General features: G+C 48.9%; 1 protein-coding gene across 1 annotated transcript in view; it reads left to right on the top strand.

Annotated features, from left to right (window-relative positions):
- LOC126547419 (uncharacterized) overlaps positions 1 to 27,050 on the top strand; it is a 147,976-nt gene that overhangs the window by 53,548 nt on the left and 67,378 nt on the right. The window contains exons 5-13 of the mRNA XM_055063016.2: positions 1,157 to 1,357; positions 16,583 to 16,916; positions 18,865 to 19,055; positions 19,660 to 19,817; positions 21,564 to 21,723; positions 22,533 to 22,676; positions 24,042 to 24,303; positions 24,509 to 24,721; positions 26,189 to 26,512. Coding sequence (XP_054918991.2) covers positions 1,157 to 1,357; positions 16,583 to 16,916; positions 18,865 to 19,055; positions 19,660 to 19,817; positions 21,564 to 21,723; positions 22,533 to 22,676; positions 24,042 to 24,303; positions 24,509 to 24,721; positions 26,189 to 26,512 — 1,987 coding nt within the window. The remainder of the gene's footprint in view (positions 1 to 1,156; positions 1,358 to 16,582; positions 16,917 to 18,864; positions 19,056 to 19,659; positions 19,818 to 21,563; positions 21,724 to 22,532; positions 22,677 to 24,041; positions 24,304 to 24,508; positions 24,722 to 26,188; positions 26,513 to 27,050) is intronic.

Here is a 27,050-nt window from a genome sequence, read left to right on the forward strand (position 1 = left end):
CGTCATACGTACTCCTTAGGAGCAGGCACCTTTTGATCAGCAAGGCCGCGAGGAGAACCGGGAACGAGCTCGTCTAGGCCATGCCGATGGCGCACCCTGGGCACAAGAACAAGCTCGTGCAGCCGAGCGCAAGCAGAAACTGCGTACAGAGGATCCGGCAGCCTACCAAGCCATCGTTTAATGAACCGTCGGGATAATTCCAGTGATAAACACCGGGGCCGCACGTTTGAGCTTCGCTGGTTAACCATTTGTACGGAGGGCTAGGGTGGTGATTTTTGATAGTATTTCGATTGTGGGGAGAGAGCGTAGAAGACTGGAAAAAAAATAAGCGAAGCGTTCCACATCAGAAAGTTGGTGCACATTCATGTGTGAGTGAACCTTCGATCGATCTCACTGATAAGGAATTTCAATTTTTAAATTGACCACGCTAATCCACGTGTTGTGGCACTTGTCGGGAGGGGGTGTGACTAGGCTTTTTTTGCGTTGATCTTTCATTCTAAAGCTTGTTACTCTTCTTGGTTTTCTACGCATGCGGGGCGGAGATTTATCGAATGTATTCGCGATAAATTTCAGTTGTAAGTCCAGCGTTGACCTGTGCGTTTCTGTTGTGCTCGCGTCTGTACTTGCTGCAACCCTCTGTACTGTCATTGGAAATGTTGGCCTCCTTAAAGCCGGCTGTTTTAAAATCTTGAAATGCGCTTTTCATTAAAGAATCACAAGATAAAGCAAGATCAAAATAATAACAAACAATATACACACTAACACAAGTCACAAACACACATGTAGTATCACCACAGGCACTAGCACGGGAGGCAAGGTCTAGCACTTGGGCCAGTCACCACGTCATTGTGAGTGGTCGAGGTAGTCTGTAGAGTTATGTCTTCACGTTAAGTGCGCCGAAGTCACTGACGCGACAGTAGCCAATCATTGTTCACAAACAAATGCGTATTCTTCTGCCGCCCTCGGGCTCCTGCTTTGGGTACTTGGAGGTTTACTTTGACTATCTTGACTACTGGAGGCACGTGCGTTTGATGATCTGCACAATGCACTGCGGATATACTACAGGCATTGCAGGCCTAACCTTGCAAGCGAGAGCGAGGTGAGGACTTGTGGCGTGCGCGGGCTCAATCAGATGAACTCCACCCGGCCCTCGCAGATTGGTTCCCTGGCTGGAGCAGTCACGGCGGCTATGGCGCCCAGCCCAGCGACGACGGCCTGGCGCAGCAGGACTGCGTCGAGGTGCGCGACGTGTTCCTGTTCCCCAGCAAGGGCCAGGGGCACACGGCCACCTTCTTCTGGAACGACCGGCACTGTGCGGTCGCCAACCCGTTCGTCTGCCAGCGGCTGCGCCAAGGTGGTAAGGGAAACACATTCCACCACACGCGCCCTAGGAGGCACAAGGCGGGAAACCGCACGTGGACGAATCAGACCAATTTTTTTAGAAGCTTGGTGCAGTAGCCCGCTGGGGCCGTGTTCACAAAGCTTTTGAATATTAAGAACCGTTTATCATTGATTGTTCGTCTTTACTGGCAATATACCGGCCATCACGATTGGCCGGTGCCTGCTTTGCGAATCATCTCGAATACAAAGAGCATTCTGATTAAAGGCCCAGTTTTTGACGAGAGGCTACTGACTACTACTGACTAGTGCAGTTTCTTAACTGAGAATTATACCAAATACTAATAAAAGATTTCAGAGCTGCGGACGTAACGCCCGTTATCGTGATATCGTTCAACATTGTCTTCGAATTTTTCTATTAAGTCTACATGGTGTTGTTTAAGGTTATGCTATGCTAGCATTTCATAATAATGAAAGCGCTCTCGACACCGAAAACCTTTTGATTCCTATAATTAAACTACAGCGAACACCAACTACGAAGACCACCAACTCCTCCTCTCGTTTAGACTCGCCTAAACCAGTACCCTTCTTTAAACTGTTTGGAGACTCCCACGCAATTTCTAAAGGATCCCTTGAGTAGGACAAAGACGTGTTCCAGCGCGTAAGGAAAACGTGAAAAGGTGCAGAGACAAAAGGACGACAGCAAAGGTAGAGCGTTGGTACCTTTGCTGTCGTCCTCTTGTCTATGCCCCTCTTTTTATTTTTCTTAGAATAAAAACAGGAATAGCGCAACACAGGACGAGCGAGTAAAGAGCACAGAACAGAGCGCGAAACGCAGGGCAGCGCTATGTCCTGTACTCTTTACTCGCTCATCCTATGTTGCGCTGTTCGTGTTTTTATTCTAAAGATGAACCAACCAGCCCCATTGAACACACTGCTTACCTTATTTTTCTTAGGCGCTGGAGCACGTCTCCGTCTAAATTCCAGCTAGCCCAACACTCTGCCTTAAAGCACTTGAGTACTCGAGTTATACCTGGGAAACTCCTAGAAACTCCTTAACAATGCAAAGCGGCTCCTCCATATTAAGCGTAGAGCTTGTATGCAGCAGCAGATGATGATGATTATGATCTCTATTGGCGTCTCCTTCGAAACTAAGCGACGAGAAACGGTCACCTAGCCGGCTAGAGCTAATCAGATCTACACTATCTACACTTCTGCGCAATATTGCACCATTTATACAGCGAAGCTGCTAGCCTCTCGGTGGTCGGCATTTTTCGTGTCCCTCCGTGAGCAGAAATTATGATAATCGGCAACGGCTCATACCCCCTAAACAAGCAAAAATGCAATTGCTCATCCCCCTCGTATTGCAATCGCTACAAGCACTCAGCAAAGTGAAGCGAACAGTGCATACATTCATTCTAATCATGCTTGCAACGTACAGAACAGCGTACATTTTAATGAAGAACAAGTTCAAAAGAAGGACCTATCATAATCAGCTATGGATCATACCCCCGAAGCAAGCAAAAATGCAATGGTTCATCTCATACCCCTGAAAGGCAGAGGCTACAGTCGCTCAGTAAATTGAAGCGAACAGTGCATACATTCATTAGAAATCACCCATGCAATACACAGAACAGTATACGTTTCAATAAAGCACAAGCTCAAAACAAGCATCAGAACCATAAATTAAGCATCGCATATCTCCCTCAGAAGTTTTAGTGGTAGTTTTGCAACAGCTTCGCTGGACATCCGCCTTCGCAGAGCCGGGATGGCGAGTCAATTTTTATTCAATTATATGGACACTCCAGGTACATTTCTGTTGTCGCCGTCGCCGTGAGGTTCCGTATAAAATCCAAGGACCATGAAATTGCCGCGCACCGTATGCTGTATGTGCGAGTGAAAACGTGCGCAGGTGAGCCGGTAATCGCGGCTTAACCTCGCGCGCGCACGAGAGGAAAGCGGGAAGGAAGCGCGGTCTTCCGTCGCGCTCAAGGCTCTGGGGGATGGTAAGGAGGGGGGGGGGCGCGTTCTACTCCGGGCCGCTGTATCTAGAAAGCCATCTGCGACGGTGACAAAACCCGCCGCGCAATTTGTCTTTTTTGTTGTTTTATTTTTTTTTTTGTTGTTGACGCCTAATGCCCGAGGCATAAATTAAATAAAAAGATTTAACTCTGTTTCCTGGATGAAGTTCAAGAGCGGCCGGTACAGAGGTCCATGAATCCAGCGCGTTAGGTGAGGTGATCCACCTGGGTAGTAGCCAAGGGTAGTAGCAGGCCTCGTGAAGGCCCGGACAGGTCCACAGGAGGTGATTCAGCGTTATCTCTGTGGCTGGGGCATGTGCAGAAGGGAAACCAGCGGGCGAGGCTGTACACCGGACGTCGAAGTGGCCTGCATGGCAGGAGTCAAGGCGGCGTCCAAGCGGATCCTCCTGAGCTCAACCTCCTCTGGGCGAGTTAAGCCGCAGGGAAAGTCCGATCCACGCGGAGGGATGAGTGCACGCGTGGAGCGCCGGGGTGATTGTTCGTGCAAGAGCAAGCTTTCCTTTGGGGAAAGACGAAGTAGAGGCAGCGGGTTTTGGACTTCCGCTGGATGGCAGACGGCATCTGCGCCTAGTTGGGCAGGTACAGATCGACCGGTCCACAGTACCCGGACAGGAAAGATTCTCGAATCGATAAGGTGGTGCACGTCTGAGGCTATATCTAGGAAGCCGGTCACTTTTCGTAGCTCTTGAACAGCCTACGTGAAGTATGTGTACATAAATCTGTTCGGCAGCAAGCAATGTAGCTGAGGTATCATGAGTGATAAACCATCCCGTATAGCTGCGAGCTCCGCCAATACAGAGGGAAACGGTGCCTCTGTAATATAGGAGCATGCCTTTTGCCCGTCAGGTAGCGTGGGGCATACGAGGCTGGTGTGCAAAACGCAGTCATCGATAGTTGCGTGTACGTATACCGCTACTGAATCACCGGTGGCTGGGAGGGCGGGTTCCTGCGCCACCTGACGGTTGGACTGTCGCAGGTGAGTCAGCGGTCGGTTGTCGCTGGCCTGGGTCTTAAGCTATGGCGGAATCTGTAGCAAGGGTGCGACAGGCTGTGGCAGTGTTGGATTGCAGTAGTCGGCTAAAGACGCTGCAGCAGCTACAGTTTGACTCTTTAAGCGGCGAACCATTCGAGGATGTTGCACGATTTCATCGATCGTGTTCAGCTGCGCTTCCGCCTGAAGTGTCGGGATAGCGGTGAGCCGAGGAAGGCGTGTGATCGTCCGCATGGCCTCTTGGTTCGCGGTTTCAAGCAGGTCTCTATATCTCTACGTGAGGTATTTAAACTGAGCTTGATAGACAAGCTGAGGTTGCAGGATCGACCGCACCAAAACGCTGGCCATTCGAGAACGAGCACCGCCGTTCTTTCGAGAAATGCGGTGGATAAATGCATGGTATTAACGCTTTTCCGACGTGCGGAGCGAACCCATGCAGTCGCAGAGCTAGATGCGTTCAGTTCGACTTCGATAACCCGGATTGTTGATACAGTGGGGATTGCTTGGCCATTTAGGCTCAAACAAATCGGTGTCTGCAGGAGGCGACAGTGACCTCGTCTACTGGCGATGAACATGAATAAAGTCTTTGTAGCAGAAAGGGTCAGTCTACGTGTGTACACCAGTCTAAGGTCTTGTTCAGGGCAGGTCTGCATGTAGTTAGTGTCTACACTGTCACATCGTCCGCGTACAGAAGGAAGAAGGTATCTGAAATATCGGTGAGCAATATGGCGATGTTAAACAGTATCGGAGCATGCAGCGAGCCCTGTAGTACACCCGGCTTCGAAACTAAATGTCCGGTTCTTTCCTTGCCGACTCGGATACAGAAGGGGCGGTGCAACAAAAAAGACATCACAAAGTCACAGACACGCGGCGGAAGTTGGAGCCATTGGATTATGCGAATTATCGCTGAGTGGCTAACGTTGTCATAAGCTTTATGAACGAACATCTATGGTGAGGAGGGATCGAATGCCGCCTGTTCTTCCTCCCACAAGCACCATGGAAGTCAAATGTTCTAGGCCATTTTCCGTGGCCAGGTGCAGTCGAAAGTCAACCTGGGCTGGATGGTACCAGGCGTGTTTTTCCAACCACCAGGAGATGCGCGATGCCAACTTGCGTTCAAGAAGCCTGCACAACGCTCACATTAGGGTGATAGGCCGAAGGTTAGACAGCTTGTCCGTTGGCCATCCTGGCTTCGGTATTGGCACAACCTCGGCATGCTTGCATAATTCAGGCAGCTCTCCGGTCGTCCAAATTACATTAGGCAAGTCAAGCAGCCACTGCATCGCAGGGTCATCAGTCTTCTTGAACACTTCATAAGAAATACCATCTGGGCCGGGCGCCTTGCGTATTTTTGCTTGGTCAATGGCTGCCTGGAGATATGCGATTGTAAACGGCGCTTGCATGCTTTCCATGTCTGACTGACTGGGAGTCGCGCCAACTTCCGGAGGAAGGTTATACGGACAGTCGAATCATGGCGGCGCCTGATCGTACTTTGGGAAGAAAGACCTGGCTACTTCTGGTACGAACTGGCTCTGCGTACATCCAGAAGACAGGCATACACTGGCTGCTGGGTCCGGCGTCCGACCGCCTAATTCCATGCTCCGGAACGCTCGCTAGGTCGAGGCGGACGAAAGAGATGGCCAAGCGTCGCGCACCAGTCCATCCACTGTTCCCGGGAGAGGTGCTTCTCGCAGCGGCAGGCTGATGCGGTGAGTCTATTTAGGTTCACATAAAGTTCAGCGGCGACCGGTTCTCGCTTTAAGGCTAGTTCTGCACAACGGCGTGCTGCCCACAGACGCAAAATATGTAAATTCGGGGGTGGATTGTTCGCCTCCACCCAGTCGGACTGCGTGGCGTCCTGCAACGCTGTGGTTAACACCTGCAACGGGTCAGACGGTGTAGCCGCGATCGAGGCATTCAATTCCTTGCAGAATAAATCTCAATTTCTAACGTAGCATCGACGGCGAAGTCGGCATTGGCTGACCGCGGACAAAACGATTATCAAGGGGTGGCGATCACTACCCCAACAGTCCGCCTCTCGATCCCAGGAAACAGCACGCGTACCAGCCACCACGGCGAGTAGAAGTGTCCGGGGTATTCAAAAGGACAACCTGCGCATTTGTAAACGTGTCTAACATAATATTGCAACGGAGGAAAGGTATATAGCCTCACGACTGATGAGGCGCATTCAAGTCTCCCCCGATCAGCACTGAGAACCCATGGTGACTTCAACGAAGATGAGCTAGCCACCCTAGCCGCAATCGAGGAGCACTGCCACTGTACGGACGCACGTAACATGACACCACAATCACGCCTGTGCGCGGGAGACGAACCAGCATTGCCACCACTTCTTGCCACTCGTTGCACCATGACAGTAGGGGCACTTGCGTCTGAGGATAAGAGGTCACAACATATAGTGCAACCTTGCCTGGGCGCCCCGTCGCTGTCTTGCAGCATTGATCAGGGATGGTTGAGGAAGCATATGCAGTAAATCTGGGGACGCGCGTAAGCAAGTTCGTCTCCTGTAGGAGCACGCACCAAGCGGAGAGCTTTCCCATGGCAAGGTGATGGCGAAGCTGTCCTATTTTATTGACATGCCCTTGGCAGTTGCACTGCAGGACACAATGCTGTCGCGTTGCTTTTGTAGGAGCAGTCGTTGTAGCGATGGGAGATTGGCCAGCAGCACCTTGAATAGCTCTTGCAGTTGCCAGGCCACTAAGTGGGTAAGCTCAGCTGGGCTCAGTTTGGCCTGTGTCGATACACAGGCGGAGAATGATGCAGGTGCTGAGTGCGACACGTCTGTTTCACGTGTCGTATTTCGTCCGGCGGATCGAGCGAGAATGAGAGAGAGAGAGATGCAAATGAGAGAAAGGCAGGGAGGTTAAGCGGAGTTAAAGCCTCCGGTTGGCTACCCTGCACTAGGTGAAGGGAAAGAGGAAGTAAAGACGGAAAGAAGTACGGGGACAAAAAGAAAGGCGTGAAGGAAAAGGACGGGATCATTATAGTCTTTCTAACAGGCCACTGCCACGTAAAAGGGTCAACAAAACCTTGACCGACTTTCGGTGTGACGACAGTTCATGTCGGCATTCCAAGGTTGTCTGTTCTGAAGGTGAATTCATTTTTCTCGGCAACCACTGCACCAAATTTGGCGAGATTGGTAGCATTTAAAAGAAAACTTAAATTATAGTGACTCTTGGTTTCGAATTTTTTATTTAGGTCGTCCACTTTTTACTAAAAATTGGCAAAAATCGCAAATTTTCAGAAAACGAAACTATCAAGTTTACAACTCTAACTCAGCAATTAAAAATGATACCACAATTATGTGAAGTGCATCTAATAGTACATCTAAAGCAGACAAAATTGATATGTCACAAGTGAATCTAAAAAAGTTTAGTAATATGGAAATACAGCTTTTGCGGAACCCTTGTATACAACGTAACGAATTCACGTAATATGTAAGTTGACATATAGAATTTGTCCGCTTTCAATGATCTAATGGATTCCGTTTACAGAACCGCGATATCTGTTTTTGATGCAAAGCTATTAACTTGTAAACTTTGTGATTCTATTTTTTTTTTTCAAACTTTCGAACTTTTGAAAATCTTTTTGACAAGATTCAGGCCCTAAATCGAAATTCCGCTTCCAACAGTCACTAGAATTTACCTTCTCTCCTTAAAATCCAACAAATTTCATTAAAATTGGTTCAGGGGTTATCTCAGAAAAGCATTTTTGCGTTTTAGATGTATTTGAATAAGCCGCGTCGGAGTTGAGCCCGAGCTAAAGCTTCCCCTTAACACATCCTGACACCGCTCACTACGATGGCTCCGGGTACAGCGACATCGTCAAGCGGGGCAAAGCACGTGCACAGTATGACACGACTTTGACTAAATTGACTAAATTGAATGACTCTTCGTTGGGTGAGGCGCGTGACTTCCTTTTGGGACTGAGTTATCTGTTGATCCAGCTTCGCCAGATCGTCTGCTGTCGTATCAGTCAATTTACTCAAAGTCGTGTCATGTTGCGCACGTGCTTTACCCTGCTGGCGATGTCGCTGTACAAGCCATTGTAGTGAGCGGTGCCAGGATGTGTTACTGTTGGTGTGTCTTCTGTGGGTGGGGGGGGGGGGGGGGGGGGAGGGAGGCAGCAATGAGAACCAATTGTTCGTTGGAATGACATTGTCCCTTTCATACGGTGTCATTGAATTCTGGCGGTGCTTGGGGCTGCGGCGGGATTTGATAGCCTTCTGTTTGACTGGACAGTCTTTGGACGTTATATCATGATCGTCCGTTTGGCAGAGTCCGCATTTGTATGTGGGTGTCTCGGGCGACTACATAGAGGCGTCTACGGCATGTGGACACGAGGCTAGCGTATGACCGGGACGGCAACACCAATAGCAGTGTGCCACCCTGGCTTATACACATGGAATTGCAAGGTGCATCCATAGTACGTAATTCGGCTCGGCGGAGTCCGAGAACCTTGGAGAGTGACCAGGCACGTGCGTCCGAGAACCATGTATAACGAGCAGTCACGACCATGTGGGTGGAATACTTCAAAGCGTCAATAAGGCTCTCCCGTGACTCCCCCGGGTCAACACCAGAAACCACATACCGACGCAAGTTAGAGCACTGCACGGACCCGGGCTCGGGTAGGTAAACTATCTCTATTGCGGGCCCGGGCCAGGCGCGGACCAAGGAGCTTCGGGCTCGGGTCGCGCCCGGCCTGGGTCAGCCCCGTAACAGGCCGGGTATGCTATTGGCAACTTTTGAAAACTGCCTACTATAGGTAGGAAAAACTTTAATTTCGTCAGCGTTAGGTGGGGTGATTAGGCGTTGTTTCTTCAGGCGGGCCAGATGGCCTTCAATCGATGTTTGATGGCGACCTCTTCAGCTCGTTCTATGGCCTGGAGTTGGGTGTCTAAGTTGACCTGCGCAGCATCCCCTCCCACGCTTCAAGTGAGGGAGAGGCCATCAGGTTAGGAGGAGGCTTGTCCTCCTCGCAGTCCCGTATTATGTGATTCAGTGTTGCTAGTTCCCCACATGATCTACATAATTGGCTCAACCGCGTGGACAGCGATGCACAGCCTGTGCTACTGCGGAGGAGGAGAAACGCGCTTGCCTCTTCCTCCCTCCCCCTACCACGCTCACTTTGCACCCCCCCCCCCCCACCTCGCTCCCGCACTAGCCATCTTTTGATCACGTGACCTCCAACATCGGGCATGCTGGAGGACGGCGCACATCAAACCAGCATCCTTCTCCTTCACTCAAGCAAGCTCTTTTCTGCATACACAGCAAATGGCTGTGCGTTCGACAGTGCGTTCCGAAAATTGCAATGCTAGTGAATAAGATCTGCGAAGTCTAACACAAGGTAGAAAAATTTAATTTATCGAAGCGACAGCTTTCGCGGTCATTGCTTTGTATTATTTCTAGCCTTACACCGGTTTGCCAGGAGTGAAAAGAGAGCTATCGCACCTCAACATGCTAGAGTCAGTATATGCCGTACTTACATTGCGCTGAATACCCTGCATGTTGAAACAAAATCGACACAGTCCGCCTTCACTTATATTACGAAACACAGTATTAAAGTTGATGCCTGAAAATTCAACCATTGGAATCAACCGGCATTGAAATAAAGCAACAAAAGTTGCTTGTTGCGCGGGAAATATGGCTCCATATGAGCGTTACCGTTGCGTGTCATCAATTTATATTTTATAGAGCGATACATTTCAAGCCAAGTTTATTCGCCTGAGTTCTGGTATTGTACGTTGCAATGTTTCTTTTTCTTTAAATACAATATTCAGAAAAAGTTGGTGGCGGTTGTGCACGTGAGTAGGGCCCTATTATTTCAATATATATTGCCGCGCAACTATTTCGCAAATGTAGGACAGGCTTTCATATCGCATGTAAACGCACGAGTATAATAGGTTGAATATATAACATTTCTTTCTATTTTACCTGCTCATTCATCATCAACAACGCCAGGCGAAGTCCTGACGCAGTCAAAACTATAGAAAATGTCATGTGCCGCGGATGGTATCTTCACAATTACCGAGAATCGGACCATGTTTCGCTTACGCTCAAGGGCTAACGGGGCGTACTGGGCCGGGCCGGGTACGGATCAGGTTTGAAACTACGGAGTCGGGCTCGGGCGGGCCGCCGCATAGCACTTTCGGGCTTGTGGGTGGCAGAGCTTGCAGGTGAGTGAGGCGGTCTACATCCAACGCATCCACACGGATATGCTGTTGCTGTGATGGTGAATTGAGAACGCTTGAAACGCAGTGGTTTTGAGGCAAGCGTCGCTGGCTGAGTGAAGGAGGCGATTTGATAGTTTTTATACGTCGAAGCATTCGCATGGTTTCACCACTACTTTGTACTTCGATTCGGAGCCGGACGATGCGGAAGCTGCCGAGGAGGGGCATTCCCGCTTGCTGGCCGGTGTTTCTGAAGCAGACGATGCACCTTTATCCAATTGTGAATCAGTCGTGCGCTTCGCACGACCATTCGGTCCGGAGGCAAGTGGTGGTGGTTTCGTCATTGGCTCCGCTGCAGGCGCCGGTACTGTTAAGTGTAAAAAATGAGGGCGCATTGCCGCAGCCAGACGCAACCAACGAGCCGCCGGGGGTGTCTTGACGAGCATTCCGCGCATAACTCTGAAGCGAGCGGCGTTAACGGTGGTCAGTCCAGGTCGTCGATGATGTCCAGAAGACGAGAGCCGAGGGGCGACTCCGCGGCCTCGCCCAAAGCTTCTGGCAGACCACTCCTTTGCCTGCGAGGCCAGGCAGCTAGTCCTGGTAACGTTCAGCCAAGGGCGGGGCCATGGTCGTAACATAGGTGAGGCGGCAACGGCTGGTGCACGGTGATGGCTTGCGAGCCGGTGCTATCAGCCGATTCGATTCATTGACCGATCGAAACACGTCCGCTCTTATCGGCAGCTGGTGAGCAAGTCCGCGCTGAGTTTTCGCGGCTTAGTTCGCGTGGATGCAAGACGCAGCACGAAGGTTATTTCTCTCACTTCTGCTGCCGCGCTTCCTCACTCCAGCGTTTTGACAGCGAGTTTCCGCTGTCATAAAGCGAGATGCGTTCGTGTTTGCTTCTGCGTGCGTGACATCATGCTTGTTTACTTAGTATGCTTATGTTTATAACATTATACGACCGATGAAACTACTATCCTTACTTCGTATAGCTGTCCGCTAATTTGAATCGATCCTTCGCCTCTCGGGTGAAACTGCGTCTTTTTTTATCTCTCTCTTGAGGCAGCATCTTGAAAATTGTAATTTTCGACATGCTTTTTGTTCTTTAGACAGGCTCTTCGTGTAGAATGAAATACCTATCACTAAACCATGTACAATTTACAATTTATGCGATTTATTTTCTCCACTAGTGCCTTACTTCTTTTTAAATAAAGGGGCTCCCCAAATTTGAAGATTTTAATTGAATTCCACATTTGGACAAAAACATTGGTGAGAAAAGAGATAAGCAGAACATCATCGCTGCAGACAGGATGTGCAAATGAGCTTGTAGCATTTGTTTCCACCCGTTAGCTTCCACTTAGTTTTCACTGTCCCATTCCTATGGGGCAGTCGTAAGATGGCATTACACCTCTAGTTGACGGAATATCTTTCGGCAATGTATCATAATAATGCCAACTGCAAAGTGCTTCCGCGTATGCTTCCATCCGCTTTGAAATTCAGCGCTTCGAGAGGTAGATTACGGGTCTTGCTGCTTGAATATCCTGGCTTTCCGTTACAATGTGCTGAGTCGTTTCCACACTTTTGCTGCAGCAGGCACATGCCTCACCCTTTTTCGAATATTTACTCCGGTATGTTCTTTCCTTCAGGCAGCCAGCTCCGCCCTGCCCTTTCTAGCAAAGCACGGCCCTTTATTTTATTGCACTGATTTCCCTCCTGATTTCTTTCTTGTTGCATTTGTAAGTCCCCGTCCTCTTTTTTGTGCCCATCCATTGCATCCCAATTCACTGTCTGTCACTTTCTTTTCGATGTCTACGGGTTGTCTGCTTACACTTTCAATTACCTTGTATTTGGTTGCCAAGTTTACTGACTTCTTCAGTCGCAGACATCCGACTACTCCACCATTACGCAATCGACAAGGGACACAACATCATCTACCAGTGGATACCGGGTCACTGCGGAATTTCGGGAAATGACAGGGCGGATGACGCTGCCCGGTCGGCCCATGATGGTGCCCAGATTGTACCCATACCGCTGTCAAGAACAGATGCAGCCACAAGTCTTCGCTCCCTCGCACGCGAGCTTACGCTAACTCTGTGGAACACCAGCGAATTCACGAACACACGTCTTCACAGATTGGATCCAAGTTTGCAACTCCGTCTTCCACCAGGGTTGCCACGAGCGGAAGCAACACTTCTGTGCCGTCTATGGCTCGGCGTGGCATTCACGAACTCCTATTCCTTGCGCATTGGAATGGCCGACAGCCCTGCTTGCGACACCTGCGGCTTCGAAGAGACGATCGCGCACCTCCTCTGTGACTGTCCACGTTACAATGTGCAAAGAAAAGTGCTCGTGACTGTGCTCGAAAAACTGGACAATCGCCCCTTCACAGAAGAGAAAGTTCTAGGACACTGGTCCAGACGGGTTTCGGCACTCAAGGCCTTAAGGGCCTTGCTCAAGTTCTTAAGAACATGTGAATTGTGCGAACGCCTTTGACTATTGTTGCGCGTAACATCGCGTTACTGTGTGCATTTTTCTTGTTTTTTTTTCTTCTCTCTTCCTTCTCCTTTTATTCCCTTTACCCCTTTATCCAGCACAGGGTATCCAGCCGGTATTTACACTGGCTAACCTCCCTGTCTTTCCTTCCCTTTTGTCTCTCTCTCTCTTACTGACTTCTTCCTCTATTCGTTGTCCACGCTGTTGAGGTGCGAATATTTGTGCACTTTAGTAGCTGATCTCCTTTCATGCATATGTTCCCGAGTCTTTCTTCAAAACTAATTTTGCTCTGCGCTTCTCTGACTTCAAACGAGACCCCAACCCATGTCGCCCTGGCCTGTCTCATTTGTGGTTTTTAATTGGGCTTCCAATGCCTATCGGCCCACCGACCTTTGGTTAACTTCCAATCTCGACAAGATCTTTGATTTCAAGCACAGAATGGCATTTGCAAATGTTAGCGCTAGCACCACTACTCCTTTCCGATTTCCTCGCACCATCTAATATTTACTGAAGCTCCAAATTTCTCTATGTTTAATTATTACTGCATTTCACCTTCCTTATGTGCTGTCTCATTAAGAGAAGATTGAAATGTTCACTCCAGCGTCCACGAAAATCTATGAAGAGAGCAATTAAAGCAAGCGCAGCGAGATTTGGAGAGGATGCTGCGCAAGCCACAATGATCAGTGGACGAAGTTAGAAGCATGTGGGAATTAGACGAGTGGTGATAAATTACGAACATTCTGGTAATTGCGCTTTCGAGCTGTATGGATGTAATGGTCTACAGAGCTTCGTTTCAGAACAATTGAGCGTATTTGGATGAACCATGGTAGCAATGAAGTGCCTTTTAGGAGCAGCGTGCGAGAAAATTTTTTAAGGTTCGGGTGTCCTTTGAGAGCGCTGTAGAAAAATTATCAATTTTGTGCTAATGATGCTTCATATCGATGCTTGCCGTCGTACTGAAAACGTCTGCCATATCGCAAACTGCCATGCGTAACAAGAGCAAACTTCGCAGAAATAATGTTTCGCTTACGAGAAAAATAGTGGAGGAATTGCAAAGTTGTAGGTGCATTAGGTGATATCGTACAAGATTTGCAAGCTAGGCTGGAGTTTTGAATACGTTACTTAAGATAGTTTATTAAATGTCAGATTTATTGCTGCAAACAAACTGATCTATTGAAACTACGCGCACACATATGGGAGACCCTCTACGCTTATAATCAATAGTCTAAAGGTTCATCAGGCAAACCTGGTCTAGTTGGCGAACGCTCATACCTGACAATAACAGCGCTAAAAAAGGACGATGACGAAGAAATGTAGGCAGTGCTCGTTGTGTGTGCCCACGTTTCTTCGCCCTCATCTATTTTAGCGCTCATTTTATCTAGTATGTGTAAAACTTGAGGACGAATAAACTTCGCCTTTAAGAGTGGAACGCGATAGCATTCAAGAATCCCTGACTACTTCTCACGCTTCCCGGCAACTGCAGCTTATGTAACCATAATCTTTTCCTGGAAACGCTGGCGGCGAACGCTATGCATGAAGGCGAGTTTTCTGGCTCTTTTTCTTTCTGTCCCCTCTAACGGCGGGCGCCGCCGCTGCCGCGGATGCACAGAGGCGAGCGCCATCGGGATGGTGTTGCAAGGAACCGAGCGCGGCGCAGCACTCCTACTAAGACAGACTTCAAACGGCAGCTGGAAAAGGGGTTTGTGTTTAAGTTAACAGAATGATGTTTTCATGTATATTCAAATTACAGTCGGATCCTATCATGTCTGTAGGTTGTGTGTAAGTCGTACTTAACAAATTTTCTGACGCATTTTACTTTGAGAAATTCAATCTGTTCAGTAACGCCTATGCACCACGCGGAGGGCCTGCGTGGTTCGGGATGAGTGGTTCAGGATTATTTTTCTCTAAGGGATAACGCCGCCAACGCCGACACCGGATTTCTCGGGACACAGGTCTCTTAACGCTGTCGCGTTCATAATATCAGAGCGGAAATTGCGAGCGGTCGTGCCGCTCAACACCAACGGCGCCGGTGCGATAGAGAGAGGTGGTGATGAAGGTGCACGAGGGTGTTGCGAAAATCTTTCACAGCAGCCAGAAACGCTTCTTCCCCTCCCTGCTAAAAAAAAAGTAAAGAAATATGCTCGCGCGCGGGGCACCAAGGCCTATCTGTCTCAAAATCTGCTTCGCTGGAGTTTGTGTCGCGATTCTACAAGGTCGCACGGATTCTGCCGTTTTCTTTTCTTTTACTTTTACTTTAGGTCGCGTCGTGCCTGAACCAAAGCGTAACATATGAATGAGCATGATTCGCCCATTGCCTAGCTCATAACAGTGGTTCGCATTAAAAATATGTGTAACAATGACGCTATAAGATGAAGAAAGGAACTCTCATGGCCAGCAGAGATGCGGAGGGGCAACTCTGGAGCTGGAATAATTTTTGAATCATTTCACGTTTTCAAACATCCGCAATATGGAATTGGAATGGAATGATCGCACCATTGGGGCAGACGGAATGGAAATAGAATGAGAGCCCGAGATTACGGAATGGAATTATAATGGAATTGGCGCATAGTTCTGGAGCGCTAATCGATCATCTTAAAGGATACTACAAAACTGATATATTTGCCAATTGCTCTCAACTATACTTGTCCAATTTCTTACATCTTTCATTTTTTACTGAATACCGGCTCTTTCAGTATCTGCCTTCAGGTGACTGCCTCTGCTGCAGTAATTACAAGGAAAACAGTATTCTACGCATTCTTCACTTCTGAAGACCCGGAAAACTTTCCGCGTTGCAAGATTTAGGCGCACCTAAAAAAAAAAACTTTCAGTTGCCCAAAATGATTCAGTTTAGCAAGCGCATGCATGGTTTATGACACAAGGACGGAGGCCAAAAACGATGTCGCAAGCTCTTGCACCCTGCATTCGTTAATCCATGGTGATTTGAAATACGCGCCATGTCTTTCCGTAGGCTGTCTAGTATCCAGAAGGTGCGTTAGCAGGTGGTCACAGAGGAGTGCTTGAAAAAAATGATGCAGCTTAAAACATGCCAGTAAATCTGAACCGAAAAAGATCGTTCTGCAAAACATAACCACGAGTTTCGCGTTTCGAGTGGACAGAAAAATAGTATGTGCGTGAAAAAATAAATATTACTTGTAATGTGGGGAAAATTCAAACAGATAACGTATTTTTGTTGTTGTTTGTTGTTACGATGCGCGCAAGCGCAAATAGTAAACAATTATAGAGAAAACGTTTCAGTTGCTTGATTAGGAGGAGTAAAATGAATCAGCTCTGCCACTTCAGTAGTGGGTACGGTCCGACTCTCATCATTCTGAGGAGTTAAAAGAAGCGGGACTAACCGGAACTTCCACTCTTCGCATTAGTGTGGCAATGGAATAGAAAGCAACTCTGGCGACTAGACGTTAAAGTTCTTAAGTGGCGTCCGTGCACCCGCACCGCATACCAGCTACGTTTGTCCTAATGGTTTCACCACGAAGCGTTCTCACTCTGTCGCTTTTACGGTTTTCCTTTCAGCCACTTTGGAGGTTGGACGCACTGTGGAGTGCAACCGTACGCTGGTGCTCAGCCCCGATCACAGCCGTGGCGTGGTGTCGAGCCCCAACTTTCCCGGTGCCTACCCCAACAGCCAGCGCTGCTCCGTCGAAATCCAGGCGCCAGCAGGGTTCCGCGTGGAACTACGCTTCAACGAATTCCTGCTCGAGGACCATCCAGGGTGCACCCACTTTCTCAACATTCTTTCTGCCGACTGCAGGACACGCCTGATCGCCTCTGCCGAATTTGACTGTCTTGAAGCGATGATTAGGTCTCGCCGTATACCCGCTGATCACTGTCATGCGACAGCAAATATGCGACTTTCAGCGCGATGTGAGGCAGAATAAATGAGACAGTGACGACAAAAGAAATTGAACGACACCGCCGCAAAATTTTCTCAATGGTGGCTGTCGCGGTGCAGCAGTCAGCGACTATAGTCCCACTTTGTAACTCTACAAAGCTGAACACAGCCAATGACTTTCGTCGCAAGTTTTATCGTTTCCTCTGGTCTTTCCGTTCCCCCTTTTCTTGCATGCGCTGTCACCAATGATTCAGATGTGCTGCTGTGTTGACGACTAGCATCATGGCAGCAATGTTCTTGCATCATCACCTTCAATCCGACTAGCGTTTCCTGTTACCCCATCTCCAGTGCAGAGCAGCCGGTTAAAGCGCAAAAACACGAGCCGACCTCCGTCTACCTTTCTATAAATAACTTCTGTTACTATTACTTGGCGCCCCTGCTGGTGCGCCGAAAGCCGCTTCGCCGGCCATTGCGCTATCAGTGGCTATCCCTCCTCCAGTACTTGTATGCAAACATGTGCGCATCTCTATATCTTCAGTTGGACTGAAAATAGTAAGCGCAGTCACAGAAGTCGTATCGCACGGATATAGTGTCCCTGTATATACTGGAACTCTATACCGGACTCGGGAGTCACATCAAATTCTTCCAGTAACTATTTAAAAACACTAAATCGCCTTGTGTATTCTTGTGCAACTTCTGTCATAAAAGTGTTTTCATGTTGAGTGTGATTTGTTGTTGTTTTCCTGTTTTCTTTGGTTTGCCCCTTCGCCTGTTATTGTGTCTTCGCTTTACTCGCTTTCGATGTATCAGAGAAGACGGTTTTTTTTTTTTTCTTGCTCATGCACTTCTTTTGTTTATGTGCGCTACGCACTCCTGTAATAGCCCGCAAGGGCTGACAGTATGAATAAATGAAACGAAATGAAAAAATCCGAGGACACCAAAGCACTTCTGATGAGTTGTGAATACGAAAGCAGTAATGTTCGGTTGGATGCCGCTGAGCGGTCCTTCGCGTTAGAATTCCTTGTGGGCAAGCGAGCGCGTTGAGAAGCTTGGCGCGTTTTGATTTGGCCTCACCGAGGCGCAGTTAGAACGCCGGCGAGAGCTTGCGCCGGCAAGGAACGCGCTCATAAAGCAGGCCTTCGAAGCGAGGGTGGCGTGGAGTCGCGGCGATGCCCTCTCCCCTCACGCGATATCGCGGCAGCAGGTGTACCCTTTCGCCAGCTCTGCTCCGTCGAGGCCCGAGCCAGCAAGCGCGAGCCAGTAAATGCCAGCCAGCGTCGCGCACGTGACGTGGCGTCGCAGCCAATGGGAAATTAGGAGCCGTGTCGCTGCTGCTACAGACGCCGCCGACTTTTTTGCTCGACGGGTCTTTTGACACTTTCGCATCAATGTACTTTGTTGGAAAAACTGACCCGCCGTGGTTGCTTACTGGCTTTGGCGTTGCGCTGCTAAACGCAAGGCGGCAGGATGAGATCCCGGCCGCGGCTGCCGCATTTTGATGTGGGCGAAGTGAAAAAACGCCCGTCTACTGTGCATTGGGTGCACGTTTAAGAAATCTAGGTGGCCGAAATTTATCCGGAGTCCCCCAATATGGTGTACCTCATAATCATGTCGTGGTTTTGGCACGTGAAACTCCAGAATATAATTTAAATTGAATTTAGAAAAGCTGGAGGGCAATGTCAATTCGTGATACTAAGCCGAAAGCCAAGGTTGAAACCGTTAGCATCTTCTTCAGCTGTTCGTGCTGGCAAGGTATTTGCTGCTGTTCGGAAAAACACTTTACTAAACCAACAGCATTGACCCCGTACTCCGTTCGTTTTTGCGTCGCGAGTGCCTCTGTTTGGAGGTGAAGCCTGGGCCAGTTGGCGTATATGAAAAGCAGAAAAGTCTATTTCTGTTATTATATATACGAAAAAAGATAGGTGCATGGGATGTCTACATCATCTCTCTAAACCTTGCGCAGGTGCGAATACGACTACGTTGAAATTGATGAACCCGATGAGGAACGCAGTAGCGGCCGCCTTTGCGGCGACTGGAGCGGAAGGGTGAAACTGCTGCGTCAGTACAGCCATGGCCGACGCCTTCGAGTTCATTTCGTCTCCGACTTCTCGCACGCCTTCAAAGGCTTCAAAGCAGAAGCTGTTCTCAGGCCAGGTACGGTCCCTGTATTTGCGCGTTTCTTGCACAGGATGTGAACTTTGGTGCTCATAGAAAAAAAGGTTGATTGGAACTCACAAGTAATCAAAAAGTGTAGCGTTTATAATGGCGTTGAGAATTGCTTATTGTCACAGCGCCCGTACTGTAGTGTTACAAATCATTTTGCTAATTTGTTCTGTTTGTTCGCACGGGAATGTGCTGGTATTTGCGAACAGTGACAAAAAGAGAAGCCTATATAATTCCGAAGAGGTTTTGCTGGCAACTGCAAACAATATCTGACCTCCTGCAGGGACAATCTGCAGGCTGGCCGCGCCAGAAGTTAGAAAAGTTATCTGCTCATCCTTTTTGCTCAGAACAAGTCAGCCAAATTTCACATTCTTATTTACAAAGAGGCCCGTTTTCGTGACAGCGATGGTATAAATAAATCGCGAGGCTTGGGAGAGACTTATTTGTATCTAGGGGGATGAACTGCATCATATGAGCAACTGACAGTGAAATGATGCGTCACCATTCAAGCAGAAGTTGCCCACATGCAGGTCGCATGCCTTCAAAGGTTTGTTTCGGCTCACGAGTAATTGGAGGCGCCCTTTTTTTCCCACAGAGGCGGTGCCGACGCAGCTGTGCGATGCGCGCCAGTTCCAGCGTTTCGCTGACCACTGCTACCTGACGGCCAGTTTCCCTGAAGTGTCCTGGGCCACAGCGCAGCGCGTCTGCAGCGAGTCGCAGGCCACGCTGGCCGCCGTCCGCACGGCGGCTCAGGTAAACCGCCCTGCCTTGCCTTGTCCAGCCAAGCAGGACTCACAAGAGCTCGGATGACACCGGTGTATCTCGTTGAGCTGTAGGCGAAATTGCGCGAACGGGCTTCCCCTAACACTTCAGGTGACAAAACCAACAAGGCCAAGGCATCTACGGACACATTTACGTCTTGTTTGACTGTACGAGAGGCATTTGCGAAGTGTGGAGACGGCCGTAAAGTTGCATCCTTACCACTTCACCACTATCCCAGGCTTAGTTTTACGGCGAATAGCAGTTATAAGCGAAAGAGTGTGTCGGCAGGCTTCGTCACGCTTTGGTTCTGGCGCGGCACCACGACATAAAAAGAGACATAATGCCCAGCCTGAGATTGAAGCAAAAATAGTGCATTTCCGAGCCCGCCATCCCAACCACTACATACAACTTGCATTGGGTGCTGAGAAACGCCGTCAGCTCTCTGTCGTGCTCATTGCGTGCACCGCGCCAACGCGCGCACGCGCAGCGTTGATCGAGACGTGGTGTCTGCGACGTTGGCGCACCTGCAGTGCGGTGCGCTCTTCCTTTGCTCTACCGGCATTCGCATTGCACTGCACGCGCTTTATGCGAAAATCGTTGGTTCAAGGAGCCAAATGAGCAAAAAGAAGAAAAAATGCGCCACGATCAAAGTCGAACTTAGTAAGGTTCATCTTTTGGAGAGTTCGCTAAGATGGCGTGTCTTGCATGTCCTGCTTGTTAATATGGTGCTATGTAGCTACGGACAGGGCACATCTGCTTCTACATTCAAGGAGTGTGTTTCTTCAGATTTAGGGCCGCCTCCTATCATTGCCCAGGGACTTAAGGAGTATTCCGGTTGCACTACTGTATTCTTAATGTTTTCCAGAATTGCCGGGCAGTTCTTCTCAAGATCAGGTGCGATGTTCTAAAAGTATCCCAGAGTCAACTGCTTGTGAAACTTGTTCATAATAATTGAGCTCTGAAATCATATAGTCACTCGATTCTGGCAATTTTCGCTCGCTCAGATCCTTTGGAGATCTGTGTTTTGTTTAGGCTAGGTAGGTTAGAGTTCCCCATAAACATTAGACCTCAAGCAGGGTGCCCAAGCTTACCGGCAAATATAGAGTCCGATTCAAACCTCTGTGTTCTGCAGGAGTTTGTTGCAGAACCACGGTGAGAGCTCAACCTTGGTGCTACTAGAGTTAATGTATATGGCTTCCTTTGTAGGGAGCCTTATGCTAGCTACTAGCAGCTCATTGAGGCGGTAAAATCCTCATGGCAGCCGACGTGAAACAGATTACAGCTGGTAGCGTCCACGTTTAGCCGTGAGCACTGGACGATCGCTTAATTGTTACGACTGGTTCGAATAATCGAGGTTACAAAAGTTCAGGGGCCGAATTCACAAAGCTTTTCGTTCGTAAGCGTTGCTTAAGCTAGGTGGTTTAGGGTTTCCTATAAACATTAGACCTCAAGCAGGGTGCCTATGCTTGCCGTTTGTAAGTGTTCTTTGCCATTGGCCGGCCGCCTCCATTAATAGTACAGCGTCAAGATTGTCTGGAATTTCTTCATACGAAGAATTCCAGCGTAAGATCCTTTTGTGAACACAGACCTAGTTGTATGGAAGAAGTTCTGCTCATGACGCTGCTGTCCTTGCACATTTATAGCCTTTTAAGTCACAGCAGCATGTTTTGCCTCGGCTTTAAGCAGGCACTGACGACGGTGTAGGCGGTCCACGCAATTTTATTCTCGTCGGTTTAGGAGGCGCACCTGAGGGCACTCGTGGCTGCCACCGAGGGCTCCGGCTCCGGCGCCTGGTACTGGCTGGGCGGCCGCAAAGTGGGCCAACGGGCAGACGCTGGCTCCTGGGTGGACGAGGCGAGTGCCGAGAACGCCGCCGACACCACCGAAGAGCCGCCCGGTGAGATACGCGACCCATGAAAGATGCTCTCTCTTCAGAGATATTTATTTTGTATCTCTTTTCACACCACATCGGGCCCTTTAGGACGCGAGTACATTCATTTAAGTGCATTGTCTTGTGCTCATTTCACCGATACGCGGAAACGTATGTCATTTGATCTGGGCTGTTATCGGTACACCCCTTTTTATTTGCGTTTGAGCTCAATCAACGAAATCTCAACTTTTGTTTGCCCTACGTTGAGAGTACAGTGCGAGCTTTCCTTCAAAATGTAGTCAAAGTAAAGACCGCTTGTAAGTGGTAGTTTTCTTTATTTGTCCATCAATGTAGATATTTTGGCTTGTTGGTGTAACATTTTGCAGTTTTTCTTGTAGAGCAGCAAGCACAAGGATGTAGAAGAGAAAACAGCGCCTGTGTGTGTGTCTGTTTTCTCTTCTGCGTCCTTGTGCTTCTTGCGCTACAAGAAAAAGTGCAAAATTGTCCATTTAGTCGTCCCTAGTATTTCCCACTGCGTTGTGTGAATGCTATTGAGCTAATACATGCTGACACATACAAATACGTACGATAACGGCAACAGAAAGTCGAGAATAACCCAGATTGCCACCTGTATGGAGAAGAGACACGTGTATACGTTTTGTTGACTGCTTTCCCTCGACAGTGCGGCCTAGCTCCTCTGATAACTTGCCGCCCGCCTTCAAGCACAAGGCAAATGTCGTCATTGCACCGCTTTCGGCGATATTTCTGCGTGACCAAAGCGCCAGTAATGTGCCTTCGAGAGGGCGCACGTGACTCCATTTCCTGATGCCCTCCAGGGGAAACGACCAGCTCTGGGACCAAGGGGACGCCTCTGTGCCTGGCATTGCAGTGGCGGCCCCAGCAGAACGGGAGCGACCTGCACTGGGCCTGGAAGCCGTGCGACCATTCCGGCCGATACATCTGCCAGAAGAAAGCCTTCAGTGAGTGCGCGCTGTCTTAGATCGATGCTCATCGGTACTCGCACTCGTGTGCGCGCGCTGAACTGACGCATCCCATGCGAGGCGGCCCGGTCGATAGCAGTCAGGCGGTACTTAAATGTTTTGCAATCGTGCAGCAGCCAACAGAATGGCGCCCTTAGGGGGCGATGGCGTGGAGGGCGCTTTATAGAGGCGCCTGCGTGAACTTGTGCGTTCTATTCCTGTTTGCAGTATAGCATTCTCCAGTAGATGGGTCCAACCGATTTATAACCTATTGCTTGCTTTAAGCGCTTCTGTTACTCTATTTCATCATTGTCAGAACAGGTGGACTTAGTCGCGAAAATCGTCAATACTAGCTTCAACACAATCGGTGTGACTGTCGTGCGCGCTCCGAAAGAAAGGTAAATTTTCACCCAGCGAGTTTCATACCGAACGACTTCGTTTTAGTTCTGGATCCCGGAAATACCTTGGGCTGGGCTGAATTCAGAAAGCTGTTCGTTCGTAACTGTTGTTTGATAGTGGGCGGCCACCTTTGCTAATTATATGAGCGATATAGGCGAGAATCGGCTCCTACGAACAGCTTTAGCGTAAAAGCTTCTTTGTGTGAATACGTTGCGTTTAGTAAGAAAGGAAGGAGCTTGGAAACCACATCACGGAAATTAAGTCCTTGGTTGTTTTTCTGTACCAACAAACGCTTGAAAGATGACACATGATCACGCTACGGCTATTTGACTGCACATGACCACAATATACATGCTCACTATTGGGAGCGTCCAGGAAATGCGCAAGCCGGTAAGTGGTTAGTGTCATTACCCCGACTTAAACAAAAAGTGACTACACCCAAAAAGTCTGCGGGTGAGTCAGACTGTAATGCCTGAATGACTAACGGTGAAGCAACGTTGTCTAAGGCATGCAGACGACATCATCCCGCCCAACTAACGTGAATGCTTCGAAGCAATTTATTTTTGTTCTCGCACATCGAACATAATGTCTCTTCATTGCAATACTCTCTCACCTATTTTCTCTGTCATATATACTATGATGTGTCGCGATGTTCGCCGCATATTGATGTCCCAAATTTTCTTTTTTGAAAGGTATAGAGGCTGGAAGAAAACGATATCAGTGGATCTAGGCTCCTAAATGAGAACTGTTCATGTAACCTTTGATAAATGGTCTAGCTCTTGGGACATGTGGCCGCTCCTTGCCGAAAGATATATATCACTGGTTCAACACTCACTCGGCACGTCCGTGCTGCATTCCTAAGTGCAGCTCGGCTGTGTTGAGCCCCTCGTACGCCGTGCACCTTCCATCGGATGAGGTGCAGTCGCCACAGACACACGACAGCGCGCTGTTCTTCCCCCGCTGCAGCGCTTCCTCAGGATTTGAACTCGACGCGCACGGAACCGTCGGGCACGCTCACGTCGCTGCACCACCCGGCGCACTACTTGAATGATCTGCACTACTCAGTGTCCATCGTGGGGCCACCTGGCTCGCGGGTACTGCTCTCCTTCTCTCGTTTGGACCTCGAGTGGCAGGCTGACTGCCTATACGACTACATCGAGATCGAGAGCCCGCACAGCCAGGTTGATCCCGTGCGCATCTGCGGACAGCACGAGGCCGACCTCGACAGGTGAGTCGGCGAGTCCAGTGGCAGCTGGAAAAATTGCGAACTTGCATACTCCACGAGAACCGAGGAACTGCCGGGTATTTTTCGAGTAAAAGAAAAAAAAAGCACTGTGCCTGTGCCTTCGGCAAACATTTTTCAAAGCTTTTTTTCAGGCAGCACTCGGTATGCTCTCATTGAATAGAGAAATCTTGCCGTTGCACTTGTGCAGGTTCGACCACTTCTCGGAGTCCAATGAGCTGCGACTGACTTTCCACTCGGACTACTCGGTTACAGCCACGGGCTTCGCAGCTAGCTGGACGACGGTTGATATGGCATCGCTGTGCCACGACCCGCCATCTACTCTCACTGCGTACAAAGACCGGCTGCAGTCGCTTATCTCGCCGCATTACCCGCACTTCTACCCCAACAGCATGCACTGCAGGTGAGCAAGACGGATGCGCGAAACCGTCCTTGTTGTAGCGAAGCAGCTAGGTGTTTATCGTCAATTTTACAATTACAAAGCTGGAAGAACGCATGTGGCGTTTGCTTCTTAACGGCATATTGCGGCAACGGATGGTACGGTTGGAAGCATGCAGTCAGCAGCGCTAGTTAGCGGTGGCGACATGGTAGCACACATGGGTGACAGCGTCATCAACAATGGGTCAGACGCGTGTGGCGGCAAATGAGTGTTCGTGCCGTACGGGCAGGTATTAGGGATGACCGAATCGGTGTCTGTGGACATTTTGCGGCGCAGCTGACGGATACATTTGCGGATTAACTTTTGTAGGTATAAAACGAGTAGAAGGGCGAACTGCTTAATGTTTACCTTCTCACGAAGGCAGTCATTGTCAAAAACCGAGTTGTCTCTATTTGGAAACGCTTCTTGGTAAGGCACACTTACTGCGACTGCGGGCTTGTGCACCTGAAATGCAAGAATGGACAAAAGAGCATCTGCGTTTATTTCATTTTTTTTTTCGTATTTTAATTTCGTCGGCCTCTCTGACGGTCTGTAATTGAAGGATGTGTGCTTGAGGGGATGTGCGCCCCGTGCATAATATTTTCTTCTGTGCTCAATTTCCTGCACCATCTTTTTTTTTTCTTTTCCATAGTTTAAGGCAGGGGACTGGGTCAACTTGTCTTCGTCAGGGACCAAGTCCCCTTGTGAAAATGTTTGCTCCAGGCTGAGGCTTCCCGTATTCGCCCGCTGCCGATTGCTTCGTCTCCATCTTTCTGTGAACCCCCAGTCTTAAGTGACAAGGGCTTACGCGATCTATCGCGGGCCTGATCAGGAGACAGATTGTGTCCTTTTGCCTCTCTTTGTGGGCATTTCTTGAATTTTCTGAATAACAAAGACGAAATCTAAATGCGAAAGGCGGCAGGAAATGGCAAACTATCTTTCGAAATATAGAATGTTTCTTCGATGTGCGTGGGGCCATAATATTCGTCTCTGATGTTCACGACAGCATGATCTAAAAAGCGCATTGGTTTAGCTAATCAAACAACTATATTACACAAATTCTCGAGGTAGGCGTAGATTCACGAAAGCAACCTAATTCCGCATTACGGATTGGTTTTCTTAGTAGCGCTATGCTATTATCACTTCATCTATATCAACCTTTCACTTCATTAAAATAGTCATTATTTAACGCATCACAGACACTTTCCGGAGTACTTTTGAAAAACAGACTTTACGTTATTGTGTAGTTCGTTTTCTCTTCACTCACCGTTTCCTTATGCCTTAATTTTTTTGCATGCTTTACATTATTCCACGTTCGCTCGCTCCAAGAGCGGCATCGATTTAGGTAGCAAGAAACACGCCTGTTCCTTGCTATCTGTGTCTTGTCTGCCTTGCTTTTACATCACCTCACACTTCAAGCGTTCCGTTACAGTGGCGAATTTTCTGTCCCAGGTACGTGATAAAGTCCGAGGCACCCAGCCTGCCGGTGTTGGTGACGGTGGAGGACCTGGACGTAGGCGTGCGGGAAGCCTCGGGTCACTGCCTGGGCGACCGGCTCAGCGTGAGGCTCAGCGCCACCACGGCCATAGGGAGCCCAGCCACAATCAGCCTGTGCGGCGGCGACCTGAGCGTGCAGCGTGGCTTCCAGCTGCTCTCGTACGGCGACACGCTCAAGCTGACTCTCGAGGCCCAGCAGCACAGGACGCGGAGGCACCGAGGGTTCAACATCACGTACCACGCACGTGAGTTGCAGGCAGCAGCATATGGTCGCACCTAGGCCGTCCTCTACGACAAAAAGAAAAGAAAACGAAAATTTTTCTAAGGCAGTAGAAAGTGGACTGTGCGCGTCTGCAACCAAAGCAGGAAAAAGAACCTTGGTCGTAATATCGCTAATAGAATATGATCGCAGTAAGAAAGACGTGCGCCTTCTTTCATGATGTAAAATAAGCAAGACAAGCGTAATTTTCTGTAAGACAATTCATTGTACAGCAAGCCCTCATTCGTGTTGTATGCTTGCGCCGCTTCCGCTTGCGTTTTCTTACGTGGTCTGTCAAAATAGTTAGTAGAACTAAGGGGCTAGATATTTAATGGAGCACCATCCGAATAAGAAAATTAACAGTCACTGACGACTAGGAATTTTCGAGTGAGGACTGCCGTAACGCGATGTCGTTCCCGCTACTTTTTAGCACTGCTTTTCCAACATAATGAAAGCGCGCCGACTTGCCGGGATTTTGTAAGCTCTCTTGGGCGCTTTATGTTTCACTATTCATATACAGTCTGAGGGGATAATTTACTTCTCATGGATATTAATAAG

The sequence above is a fragment of the Dermacentor andersoni genome, chromosome 1, assembly GCF_023375885.2.
Source record: "Dermacentor andersoni chromosome 1, qqDerAnde1_hic_scaffold, whole genome shotgun sequence".
In the NCBI taxonomy this organism is placed as follows: Eukaryota; Metazoa; Arthropoda; class Arachnida; order Ixodida; family Ixodidae; genus Dermacentor; species Dermacentor andersoni.